This window comes from Puntigrus tetrazona, unplaced genomic scaffold, assembly GCF_018831695.1.
Source record: "Puntigrus tetrazona isolate hp1 unplaced genomic scaffold, ASM1883169v1 S000000520, whole genome shotgun sequence".
Taxonomy (NCBI): Eukaryota; Metazoa; Chordata; class Actinopteri; order Cypriniformes; family Cyprinidae; genus Puntigrus; species Puntigrus tetrazona.
The window spans coordinates 282501-295000 of NW_025048156.1; the positions used below are offsets into that span (position 1 = coordinate 282501).

The 12500-nt window shown below is 32.5% G+C and overlaps 1 protein-coding gene across 4 annotated transcripts in view; it reads left to right on the top strand.

Moving 5' to 3' along the window:
• The window catches only part of LOC122334402 (1-phosphatidylinositol 4,5-bisphosphate phosphodiesterase beta-1), a 69993-nt gene that overhangs the window by 21624 nt on the left and 35869 nt on the right, over positions 1-12500 (top strand). For all 4 annotated transcript variants that reach the window (XM_043232293.1, XM_043232290.1, XM_043232291.1 and 1 more), the window contains exons 4-9: positions 4472-4612; positions 6150-6229; positions 7079-7132; positions 7210-7285; positions 8617-8717; positions 9529-9695. In XM_043232293.1, the coding sequence (XP_043088228.1) occupies positions 4472-4612; positions 6150-6229; positions 7079-7132; positions 7210-7285; positions 8617-8717; positions 9529-9695 (619 nt within the window). The remainder of the gene's footprint in view (positions 1-4471; positions 4613-6149; positions 6230-7078; positions 7133-7209; positions 7286-8616; positions 8718-9528; positions 9696-12500) is intronic.

Sequence of the window (12500 nt, forward strand, 5' to 3'; positions counted from 1 at the left end):
ATTTTTATGTTAGTTTTGGTTCATATATATATATATATATATATATATATATATATATATATATATATATATATATATATATATATATATATATATATATATATTTTTTTTTTTTTTTTTTTTTATAAATAATCAGAAATTTTATAAAAAATTTTTTAAAAAATTACAAAGCATAATTAAAATTTTTAGTTGCACTGAATCGAAAAAAGTATAAAGAGTGGAAAGAGATTTTCCACAAATTGTTTGTTCAAGTTGCTCAAGCTTTTTAACAATTATTTTTATTTTCTCTGAAGATGCACTCTGCTGCAAAAATGACTAGAATCGTAAAATTCTTCCCCAATAGATTTATGCAAATCACCTGACAATAAATACGTTTTTTTTATCATATCACAGTGCCATTTTCTCCCAACGTCTTGAACCAAGACTACGCTTGCGTCAGTTCCTGCACACAGAAGCATCATAAAAACGTCACAAATAAGACCCTTCACACAAAAGAAGGGTCTGGTGCACGTTTTCATATCAAAAACTAAAATGCATTTAAAAAGGTTCATGCAGCAAGCACAGGCTATTTAAAGGCTTGATCTTTTTTTAGCGCCGATCTCTCACACACACACATCTGTCCGGCTCGCACAGAACTCCCCTTTTAAAGACTCAATTTAATATTCAATAACTGCATGTATTATTCACGTGCTATTCAGAGCTGGTGTCTGCTGTACACACAGAGGCTTTCACTAATGAACCCGTGTCGTCCGTCATGCTGTCGGAGGAAAGCGCTTTCAATAAAAGTCTAACAGTATTCTGGCTGCAGGGGCCCCGGGGCCAAACCCAGTCATGAGTCATGAGGGATACGAGGCCATCCTGCAGGAAACAGAGTCTCCTCGTTACAGAACGTCACTGGAACGCGATCACAGGCAAAACTCAGCAACGGTCACCAATGTTTTTTAGCTTTTATTTTTCCGTGCAAAAGCTTCCTCACATTTTTTGGCAAAATAAAAGTTTGATACTTTAACTTTTCAAAAATCGTTAAAATTCGTGTTGTGCAATGAATGGCTTAATTTAACAGAAATTTAATTTAATAAAATTATAATAAAATTTAAATTTAATTTTATAGTGAAATATTACAATAGTTATTCATCTAATCTAATTTTTATTTGTCTGCAATAATAATCTTTTTTTAATAATTTAATATATTTGTTCTATTGAATACAATTTAATTTTTATTACATTTTAAGTGCATTATTTTTCATTTTACTGTAAAATATTACATTAATAATATCTCTTTTCGAGTTTTTATTTTATTAGTATTTTATTTGTGTGTAATATTCTTAGTATAATAATAAAAAAATCAATTAAATATAATCAATTAAATAATTTAAGTATTGTTTTATTTTTTTCATTGTATTATTATTTTATTAAATATATATATATATATATATATATATATATGTGTGTGTGTGTATTTTATACCATTCATTTAATAATAAAAATAGTAATATCAATAATAATAATAATAATAATAATCAAATTTGAGTTCAAATTGTTCATACTAACAAGCTAAATCTTAACCCTAACCCTATCTCTTATGACAATAATAATATTAATAATAATGATAATAGTAATAATATCTGTCTTGGACTGTGCTTCTGACGGCACCCATTCACTGCTGAGCAAGCGATGTGTTTCCTGGAAGGCCCGAGGATGGATGTATGCGTTCACAGAAATGAAAGGGACAGTGGGATTCGTTGATGTTGGGTGTGACGTCCGTTCAGTGTTTTCACGTCTTCCCGAATGAATCAAATATTCACGAGCATCATTTAGCACTGCGTCTGAACACTCGTCTGTAGCGAGACACCGGTGCCGATCGATCACCGGGCCCCGAAGTGGTGAGAAGCAGTGATATTACTCCGTGAACAGTCATGGATTCAGACTCTGTAATAGCGCTCTTTTCCTCTGGGTGTGTTGTGGGCATATTGTTTTTGTGAGTCACAGCCGGAACTGATAAAACGTTCGATTTTTTTTTTATTTATTTTTTTGATTAAAAATCCATCAGGTGTTTTTTTTTTCTCCTGTGTGCTCACTGGGACCGGTCTTCACCCCTGATTGCGTTCGCTCAGTTCGCCTGACTGTGTTTGTCTGCTGACGTCGATCACATTAACATGATTTGCATTTGCTTGTAATTATAAATGCATTTTAATTTTGGTTACTTTTGAATAAGTCATTGAGTCATTGCAGTAAAATCTGGGTCTTGAATTAATACAATACCAATAATAATAATAATAATATAAAAATAAATAATAAAATGTAGTAATAATTCTTAAAAGTAATAATGAAAAATGTATACATTTATGAATTCTGATTTATTTACTTTTAATTTAGTTATTTACTTATATATTTATATATATATATATATATATATATATATATATATATATATATATATATATATATATATAACTAAATTTTTATTCTATAATAACTAAATTAAATTTAGTTAAATTTAGCATTTCATGTATGTATTTATTTATTGCAATTTATTTTCAACATAACTTATTTTTTTTTTTTCATCTGGCTTCCGGAAGGAAATAATAAAAAAGACCTAAATTTAGCTTTTATTTAAACACATTTATTTTAATTATTTATTCATTTATGCTCATACATGTCCTTTAACTGTTAAAATAGGTTTACTTTAAAATCTGGGTTTTGAAGTAATTGGAAAAGTCAAGTTATTTGTATATTTATAACCAAATTTTTTTAGAATATATATAAATCCATATATATATTTTTTTAATACAGATTTTATTTGTTATTTGTTATTCTTATTTGTAACTGTTCTTATTCTTAATGATTTTTAAATTAAAATATTAAAGAAAAATGTAAATATTTTTAAATACAACTGTACTGTAAAATAAACTATAATAATTACAATAATAATAAAGATAACATGATTATTAGTCAATAAAAATACATAATAATTATAAATTATATATATATATATATATATATATATATATATATATATATATATATATATATATATATATATATATATATATATATATATATATATATGTATGTAAAACCCATTTTTGATTATTTTTATTGAAATGTTCTCGTGACATTCTCTCTCTGGTTTGGGCTCGTTCTCAATCCTCGAGTCGTGTTTTCAGCCGTTGTGATGTTTGTTGAAGCACTGGTTGCGCTGCGGCTCAGATGAACGACTCTCTCACGTCGGCTCTTGATTGGAGAGTCGTGGCGCTGGCTTTAATTAGCCGCTGACAGCTGAGAGCCGAACACACACCTGTTGCACAGCTGCACGAGAAACACTTGTTGAGCGACGTACAGATGAAAGATCTGCTGCAGAAAAAGAGAGACTCTCTACCTGAGCAACAGTCTCAGCTACACACACACACACACACACACACACACACGGGCGATTTTTTTGGCTGGAAATGGGCTCCACATTGCGGCTCACTCTGGCCAACAAACGCCCACTCAGACAGGAGCAGAGCAAACCAGCCGGAGCTTGCTGTATTTTTACACTCCAGGTTTAGATGAGACAATTGGCAGGGACATACGCAAGCTTGTTAATATGAATATATCTCATTTTAGGGTTAGAAAATGTTGTGTCATTGAAGAAATAAAACAAAAGCAAAACTGAGGTAAAATGTAATTATTTATTCATTCATTTATCTGTTTATTTTTAAGTATTTTTTTTTACGACTGATACTTTTTTTTTTTATGAAAGATCTATTGTTTGATTGTATTAATTAATTATATTAAAACTAAATATATATTTATATTTAAATTATATTTAAATATAAATGTATATTTAAATTTATATTTATTTTATGTTTATAGAAGAAAATAACAAACTAAATATACTAAATATCAGTATACTGTATATTATATTCTAAATATATAATTAATTATATATATATATATATATATATATATATATATATATATATATATATATACGTATATATATATGTATATATATATATATATATATATGTATGTATATATATATATATATATATATATATATATATATATTATATATATATACATACGTATATATATATATATATATATATATATATATATATATATATATATATATATATATATATATATATGTATATATATACATACATATATATATATATATATGTATATATGTATATATATATGTATCTATATATGTATGTATGTATATATATATATATATATATATATATATATATATATGTGTGTGTGTGTATATTTTCGTGTAAAATATTGACCCTAAAGCCATTTTAATAAAAGCAGAACATGTTTCGATATTAATAATGAATCAGTTTCTCTTGTATGTAATTGGGCTGATGTCCTGAATGTTTCTTCATCATCACGAGCGGTTCAGACGGAGTGTTTGTGTGTTATTTGGTGATGTTTTATGGCAGCGGGCTTGATTCCTGCGGTTGTTTCTCAGGAGGCCAAGCTGCGGGAGCTGCTGGATGTGGGGAATCTGGTGGGCCGGATCGAGAACCGGATGCTGACGGTGGTGACGGGGCCAGACATGGTCAACATCCAGTACCTGAACTTCATGGCCTTCCAAGAAGACGTCGCCAAGGTGTGTGTGGCTAGATCGCCAGATGCACGCTTAAAAACAACGGTGCTTCACGACGCCGTGGAAGAACCTTCCAGAAATGTCGGGACGTTTTGTAAATAAAACGTAATCTAAAAGAAGTGAGCCGATGTTCTGTTCACAATAGAACGCAGATAACCTAGCACACGTTTAAACTGAGAAATGTTACAATGTTATGTCCAAAATGAGCTCGCTTCAAATTTGACGCCTCCTACAAATATTTTTATGGAATTTTTCTTTGACGTATTTGATGATGACCAAATGCTGTCTATAGGTAAAAGAACTGGACAGCAGCAGACTCGTCTGCTACTTAATAGGCGCAGTATATGGTTTTGCATTGTCCTGCTGAAATGCACAAGACCTTCCCTGAAACAGAAGTCATCTGGAGGGGAGCATAAGTTGCTCCGAACCCTACATGTACCTCTCAGCATTCGTAGTGCCTTCTTAAAACATGCAAGCTTCTCATACCGTATACACTTACTTATGCACCGTCAGAGATGCTGGCTTGCGAACTGAACACTGATAAGACACCGGAAGGTCTCCTCCTTTTTGGCCTGGAGGAAGCAGCGTCTGTGATTTCCGACAATAATGTCAAATCTGGACTTTTCCGCTTTGAAGCAGTCTGTTTTAAATGAGCCTTGGCCCTCAGGACACGACGGCTCTTATGGCCTCCCTTTTTGCACGATGGAGCTTCAATAGGCATCTGGAGATTGTGTTTACCGACAGTGGTTTCTGGAAGTATTCCTGGGCCCATTTAGAAACTTCAATGACAGAATCAAGACTATGGGCATCTAACACAGTTCTTCCGATGTTATGCATTGTAGGTGATGACATTTGCTTTGCAATTTTGACACGAGGGACATTGTTCTTACTGTATTCCATAATCTTTTTACTCACTCTTTTACAGATCGGAGACCCTCTGTCCGTCTTTATTTCTACGAGATTCTGCTTCTCTAAGACATCTCTTTTACAGCGAATCACGTTACAGACCAAATGTCAATCAACTTAATTAGTTGCTAGATGTTCTCCCAGCCTCTTCAGCCCTTTTTTTGCCCTCGTGCCAACTTTTTTAAGACCTGCAGCAGGCATCAGATTCGAAATGAGCTCTTTCAGAGGACACAAGTGCAAAATGTCTCCGTTTGAACGTTTGTCATGTCCTGTTTCTGAATAAAATGTTGGCTCATGTGATTTGAAAGTCTTATAGGTTCAAATTAAATCCCAATTTTTCCTGGATTGGGGTTTTAAATAGTTGCATAAAGAACCGTTAACATCTCCTGTTTCACAAAAGCTTCTTTGCGGTGAAAGAGGGTTCTTCAGATTACAAAAAAGGTAAGAAGCGCTTCTTTAAAGAGCCTTTGACTGAACGGTTCCTTGTGGAACCAAAAATGGTTCTTCTATGGCGTCGCTGTGAAGAAAGCCTTTATTTTTAAGTGTAGTTGTTGCAGTGAGATATTAGTGCAGCACAAATCCCAGTCAGGATGCTCGACCTGGATGGTTTTAATGAAATGCCTTCTGTTTGAAGGAGTGGGCCGATGAGCTGTTCAGTCTGGCGTCGAACCTGCTCGCTCAGAACATGGGCCGAGAGTCCTGTCTGGAGAAAGCGTGAGTACCTCATGCTCACATTTACCTGCTTCCGTCGGGCGGATTTGTTTTAAAACGTGTTTATGAGTCATTTGCAGGAAACTGTGTGGCATTTAAAAGAACGTACGGTAACACTTAAAGTCTTTGGGTGTAATGCATTGTAAATGTATTCATAATGCATGCTGTGATGCATTATATGATTAGCTGTAACCAAAACCGCATTAGAATGTTTGAAGGCTTGCTTGTAGTGTCAATTTCTATTTATTTTAGCTACATTCAAATAAATTGTTTATTTAAATGTTGCTATAACATATAGATTGCAACCACCTACCTTAAAATTTTTATTTTTTTTTTTGTGTGTAACAATAAATGTTTTATAACTGTGTCTATAGTTATTCATCTGATCATAAAATGCATTGTGAGGTGCATTACAAGGCATAAATAATGCAGTAAATCTACATATGCAAAGGCTATAAGTAAAGTATTTTTTTAGTGAATGAATTAATATTGCATTCTTTAATTATTGTTAGTATTATTTACATTTTTAATTAAAATATCCCTTTAAAACTGGCCAATTAAATGTAATCGGAAAACAATAGTGTTATTTTAAATAAATTAAAATAAAATAAAAAAATTATGAATAAAAATATTGTCAATTTTTTATTATGTTACATTTATTATATATAATATATTCTTATATTTTTACTATTTTTAAAAATTATTTTTTAATCTATGTGGTTGTCCTTTATCGCTTTTTTGTCTTCTTACTCTTTATTTATGTCTATGTCATACATCTATATTATATTTATATCTTTATTATGTATCTAATAAGTCCTGAGAATATTTTCCGTGGTGTTGTTTTCTCTCCAGCTTCACGAGACTCAAGCTGCAGACGAATCAAGAGGGTCGAATCCCAGTGAAGAAGTAAGACAGCGTCAGGCGATGAATAAGAAAGCGATCATATTTCCGTCCTCCTCTGATGACTCTCTGTCTCTCTGCAGTATATTCCGCATGTTCTCGACGGACCGGAAGCGCGTGGAGACGGCGCTGGAGAGCTGCAGTCTTTCGTCCGGCCGGGTGAGCATATGTTCGGCTAATCGCTCCAGAATCCCGCTGACCGACAGGAAGACCGCGTCTTTCCACAGGAAGTCAGTTCGTAGGGGTTTACCGAACAAGCGTGCGCCCGACAAGCGCTCTTGCGTTTTCTCTACCAGGATCAAGAGGGAATTTACTTTTTGTTGTGCAGCGAATCTGAAGACTATATGACACTGGTTTAAAGTCAAGAATGTTAAAAGGCCTAGGGAGGGAGAAAGTTTATTTATTTATTTTGTTATGGTTTCATACCTTTATTTATACAATGTTTTTATTTTTTTCATTTAATAGTTCTAATAGTAATAGTATCTAATTTAACTTTTTTATGCATTTATTTATTCATTCATTGATTTTTATTATATTATTTTTCATTAAATTTAATTAATTTAATTTAATTTAAGTAATTTGTATGTAATTTTATTTGTTTTATTTTATTGTTTGTTTATTTTGTATGTAATTGTATTTATTTATTTATTTATTTTCAATTGTGTTTATTTTGTATGTAATGTTATTTATTTTTTCTTTCTTTATTTTCATTTTTGTTTATTTTGTATGTGATTTTATTAATTAATTTATTTTCATTTTTGTTTATTTTGTATGTGACTTTATTTATTGAATTATTCTCTTTTTTGTTTATTTTGTATGTAATTTTATTTATTTATTTTATTTTCATTTTTGTTTATTTCATACGCAAATTTATTTATTTTTATTTTTTTGTTTATGTATGTTCTTTATCGCTTTATCTGTTTATTATTTAATTTTATGTTTAAATAATAAACATATTTATTTACTTACTTTCATTTATTTATTTGCATCGGTTTATTCTCATCATGCACACCTATTTATTTTGACCTGTTTATCTCTTTTTTCCCTCCCAGCTTCAAGGGGAGTCTGTTTGTTTGCTTTACCTCTTTACAGCAAATTTAAAGGTTGAATGTTGAACACGGGGAGATTTTCTAAATCCATAATGCTAAAAGGCCTCAGGAGAGTCGGGAAGGAGAAGCGTGTAACTAATGAGAAATCCTCGCCGGCCTCCGCCTCTGACTCACTCACATTCACTACCTTTCATCTGTTTTTTTCTCTTCTTTGTTTGCTGCTTTTATATTTTTCGCGCGGTGAAGCATTAATCAGCCGCAGGCGAGAGCTGCGTGTTTTGGAGACGAGCGTCTGACAGCTGATGCAGCGCGTCGTAACAAACATTGCTTCGATGCTTCTTTTGCTTCCGTTCGCTTGCGTCCGCGCTCTCCGTGTCAGGAGATTCATTGCTGGTGATGTGTCTCATGTCTTGACGGTCTGATCTTGTCGTCTCTCCGTAGAACGACTCTATCCCTTTGGAGGATCTGACGCCTGACGTTTACAAATCGTTCATCAACAACCTCTGCCCACGATCTGAGATCAACCAAATATTTGCTGATCTGTAAGTCTTCACAGAGCTGATGCTGTAGCTAATGATGCCTTAAAAAAATATTAAAAATATAAAAAAAAAAAAAAAAATATATATATATATATATATATATATATATATATATATATAAAAAATATTTTTATAATTTTTTTTTTTTTTTAAATATTTTATATTTAAATACTTTTGTATTCATGCATTGGGTTATTTATGCACTGCTGTTTTTCTGCTTTTATCCATTAATTTTCTCCATCTGTTTGTTTAGTTTTCTGTCTATTTATCCGTCTACTTTTCTATTTATTTCTAGATTATTTATATTTATAAATGTAATACTTACGCACTGCCGTATATATTCATCGTTTTTTAATATTTTTTTAATTTGACAAATTTTTCCATTTTACTTAAATTTTTATTTTATTGTTTGTGTGTCTATTTTTACATTGTTTTATCTGCTTTGTTAGCTTTTTGTGTTATACATTTCCTTTCATTCCTGTTTTTTAACTTAATTTTATGAACACTATTATGTTTATTTTAATTTATTCATCCATTGTTTCATCTATTTATCAGGGGGTTTTTTTGTATATTTTTTATGCATTACTTTACGTGCACATCTTTCCTGTTTTCATGCACTGATTCACGCCGGACTGACGAGCTCGTTGCAATGCCGTAATTAGTTGGGGACGTTTAAAATGAAAAAAAAGCCTCATTGGTATCGATCACAACCAAGACGTTCCTTGAGAAAACACCCACAGCTCTCTGAACGTCATAGCAGATGATTGTTACCGTAAAGCGTACGCTTTCTTACGGATCTCCTGCGTCTCTCCAGCGGAGCGAAGAGCAGAAACTATCTGTCCGTGGATCAGATGACAGAGTTCATCAACAACAAGCAGCGGGACCCGCGTCTGAACGAGATCCTGTACCCTCCGCTCAAACCCGACCAGACCCAGCTGCTCATGGAGAAGTTCGAGCCCAACGCGGCCGTGATTCAGAAAGGTCTGTTATCAACTCTTTTCTATACGTTCATATTAATGCATGTAAAAATGCATGTAAAAAAAAAAACGTCTTTTCAGTAGGACTCTGCAGGTCTGCTACCATTAATAAAATGATCCGTTAAACAATAATAACGTAGCGAACTAAATTAAATATATTACTGTTGTTATAATGCTATCAAAATAAAAATTTAAATATGTAATATATAGTAATAACCATCACCGTTATCGTGCAAAATATGTTCCAATTCATATTATTTGGATTATTTATCAGTATGTTTGTGAAATAATAGCACTATTACTTTCAATAAAAAATTGCAGATGAAGTATAAATATGATAATAAGAAAAAATTATGAATAATAAATGATAATAGATATACCAAAAAAGCAACAGCAATAATACGAATATGTTTCACGTTTAAAATAAAACATTTTATTTCCATAGTATATGTGTGCACTGTGTATATTGTATATTTATATATAAAAACACACATGCATTTATATATTTAAGAAAAAATAGTCATGCATATATATATTAAATATATTACCAAATAATGTAAAGTATTTAAATATACATGTATTTATGTAAATGCATGTAAATATTTAAATATATACATGCATGTGTGTTATGATAAATACATATGCTCACGCAAAACGTATTAATTGCAATTAATTTAACTCATTTATAGGATAGCTGTAACATTTGTGCCTTTTGTGCCTTTTTAACCCATCAAGCTTTTATTTTGGCAGCAAGCCATCTTTACGAATACTTTTGGTCCCAAATCTGTGACATTAGTGTCATTTAATCATCAAATGACTCCGTAAATGACTCGCTGGCTTGAAAATCCTTCGAAATCACGTGATGTTTTGAGTCGGAAACGACGTAAAATCTTCAATCCGGCAGAAATCAGCTCCTCCATCGATCGCCGATAGACGGCTCTGTGCGATTGTTCATTCCTGATAATTACCTGGGAGGGTAATTAGCGCCGTTATATAAGAGCAGAAGACGTCAGGTCTTTCTAATCGCGCTCCGTCTGTTCCCGTCATCACACTAATATGAAATCTAATCCCTCATTAGTTTTTCCGCCCAACTTGTTGATTGGCAGCTGCATTAAAACACTGCTGGGTTCCTGCCTTTCCGTGTTCACCTCGGGATTCAACCAGCGATCCCGTTATACATCCCGTCCCGCTTAAAGGCCTGTTGCCATGGATACGTTCATATAGGATGCCCTTTGAAAACATCAAACTTTACAGAAACCTCAGTTACATTTGAGAATTTTCCTCATGAAAGTTTCATAATTAGGCCTGAAACATTGTTGCAACGACTAAATATAAACACGCGTGTTTTCTCTCCGGAGGTTTGCTGTCTGTCAGCGAATCAGCACACAGGGTCGTGAATATTAATTAGTCTGTGAATTTTGCCCTAAATATACAAACATACATGGTCTAAAAGCTACAAAACTCTTATTTACTCTTACGTAACAGTATTCCACTTATATGATGTCATATAAGCGTCATGCATAATGATAATAAAGAATAAGCAAAAGTATTTTACCTAATATTTTTTTTATGTAAATATGTATTAGCTTTTAGGGTCCATATACTGTATATTTGCACACAGGCACAATTTTTATTATTTTACTATTTTTATAATTATTTTTATAAAATTTTTATAACTATGTATATTATATATATCATTATTTTATTACTTTATTATTTTTCATTTTACTATTTTTATAATCTTTATATTTTTTTATAATTTTTATAATTTTTTTGTAATTTTTATAATTTTTATTGGTATTTTGGTATTATTTTTTTTTTTTCACTATTTTTATTTTTAATTTTTCATAATATGTATTTTTTACTATTTTATTAATGTTTATTATTTTACAATTTTTTATTATAATTTATTTTATTTTATTTTATTAATGTTTATTATTTTATCTGACCAAAACATATTCAAGTCGCATTTTCTAATTAAGCATGTAGAACTTAACGATTCTCTGCAAAATATCTGCAAAAGTCTGCAAAAGAACATTTTATTTATGATTAAATGATTTCGAATGCATTTAAAGTAATTTGTCCAATTGCCTTTGAAAATGAAAGGCTGTGTATATAAATGATTGCACTTTATATTACATTTCTGCACTTCGATTTCATCTTAAGTTAAATGATGCACATTTTGCCAGTGCCCAAATGCATACGGACCTGTAGTTTCTCCTTATGAGTCAGCTGCCTACGTAGGAGGCGGACAGCGAGGAAGTGCGCTTGCTTTCGGAACGCAGCCTTCGAGTTTTTCTTGCTCTGCAGAAAGAAGTACGATTCTGCACCGTTTCATTACCATAGCAACAATAACTCACGAGATGCAGTCCGAGGCTGCGGTGGAGACGGTTTATTTATATCTCTCTGAGCACCACGAGGCTCCACGGGGCGAACCGGGGATCAGGTCACGGGATGATAATGATTGATTAGAGTCCGGAGGGCCTCGATGACGAGGATCGCGGGCTCCTTCGGCTGACACCTCGCTGTCACGCTGATTACAACTCTGCTTCCTCAGTGCCATCTCGGAGACGGGCGGAGGACGGTCCACCTCCCACGCCAGACGCCAGACGCTCGTATTTACATCGATTGTAGATCTGGAGGAGCGATGGGGTCGTGGAGCAGCGGTGCTAGGATTGCATTGCGTCCGAGGGTCCGATATAGTCGATAAACGCTGCAGACGAGATGCTTATTTTTCCTAAAAAGCCTTTTTCAACCCTGTGAAGCATGACCAATGCATATTGCATACGACTACAATATTAGCCATTTA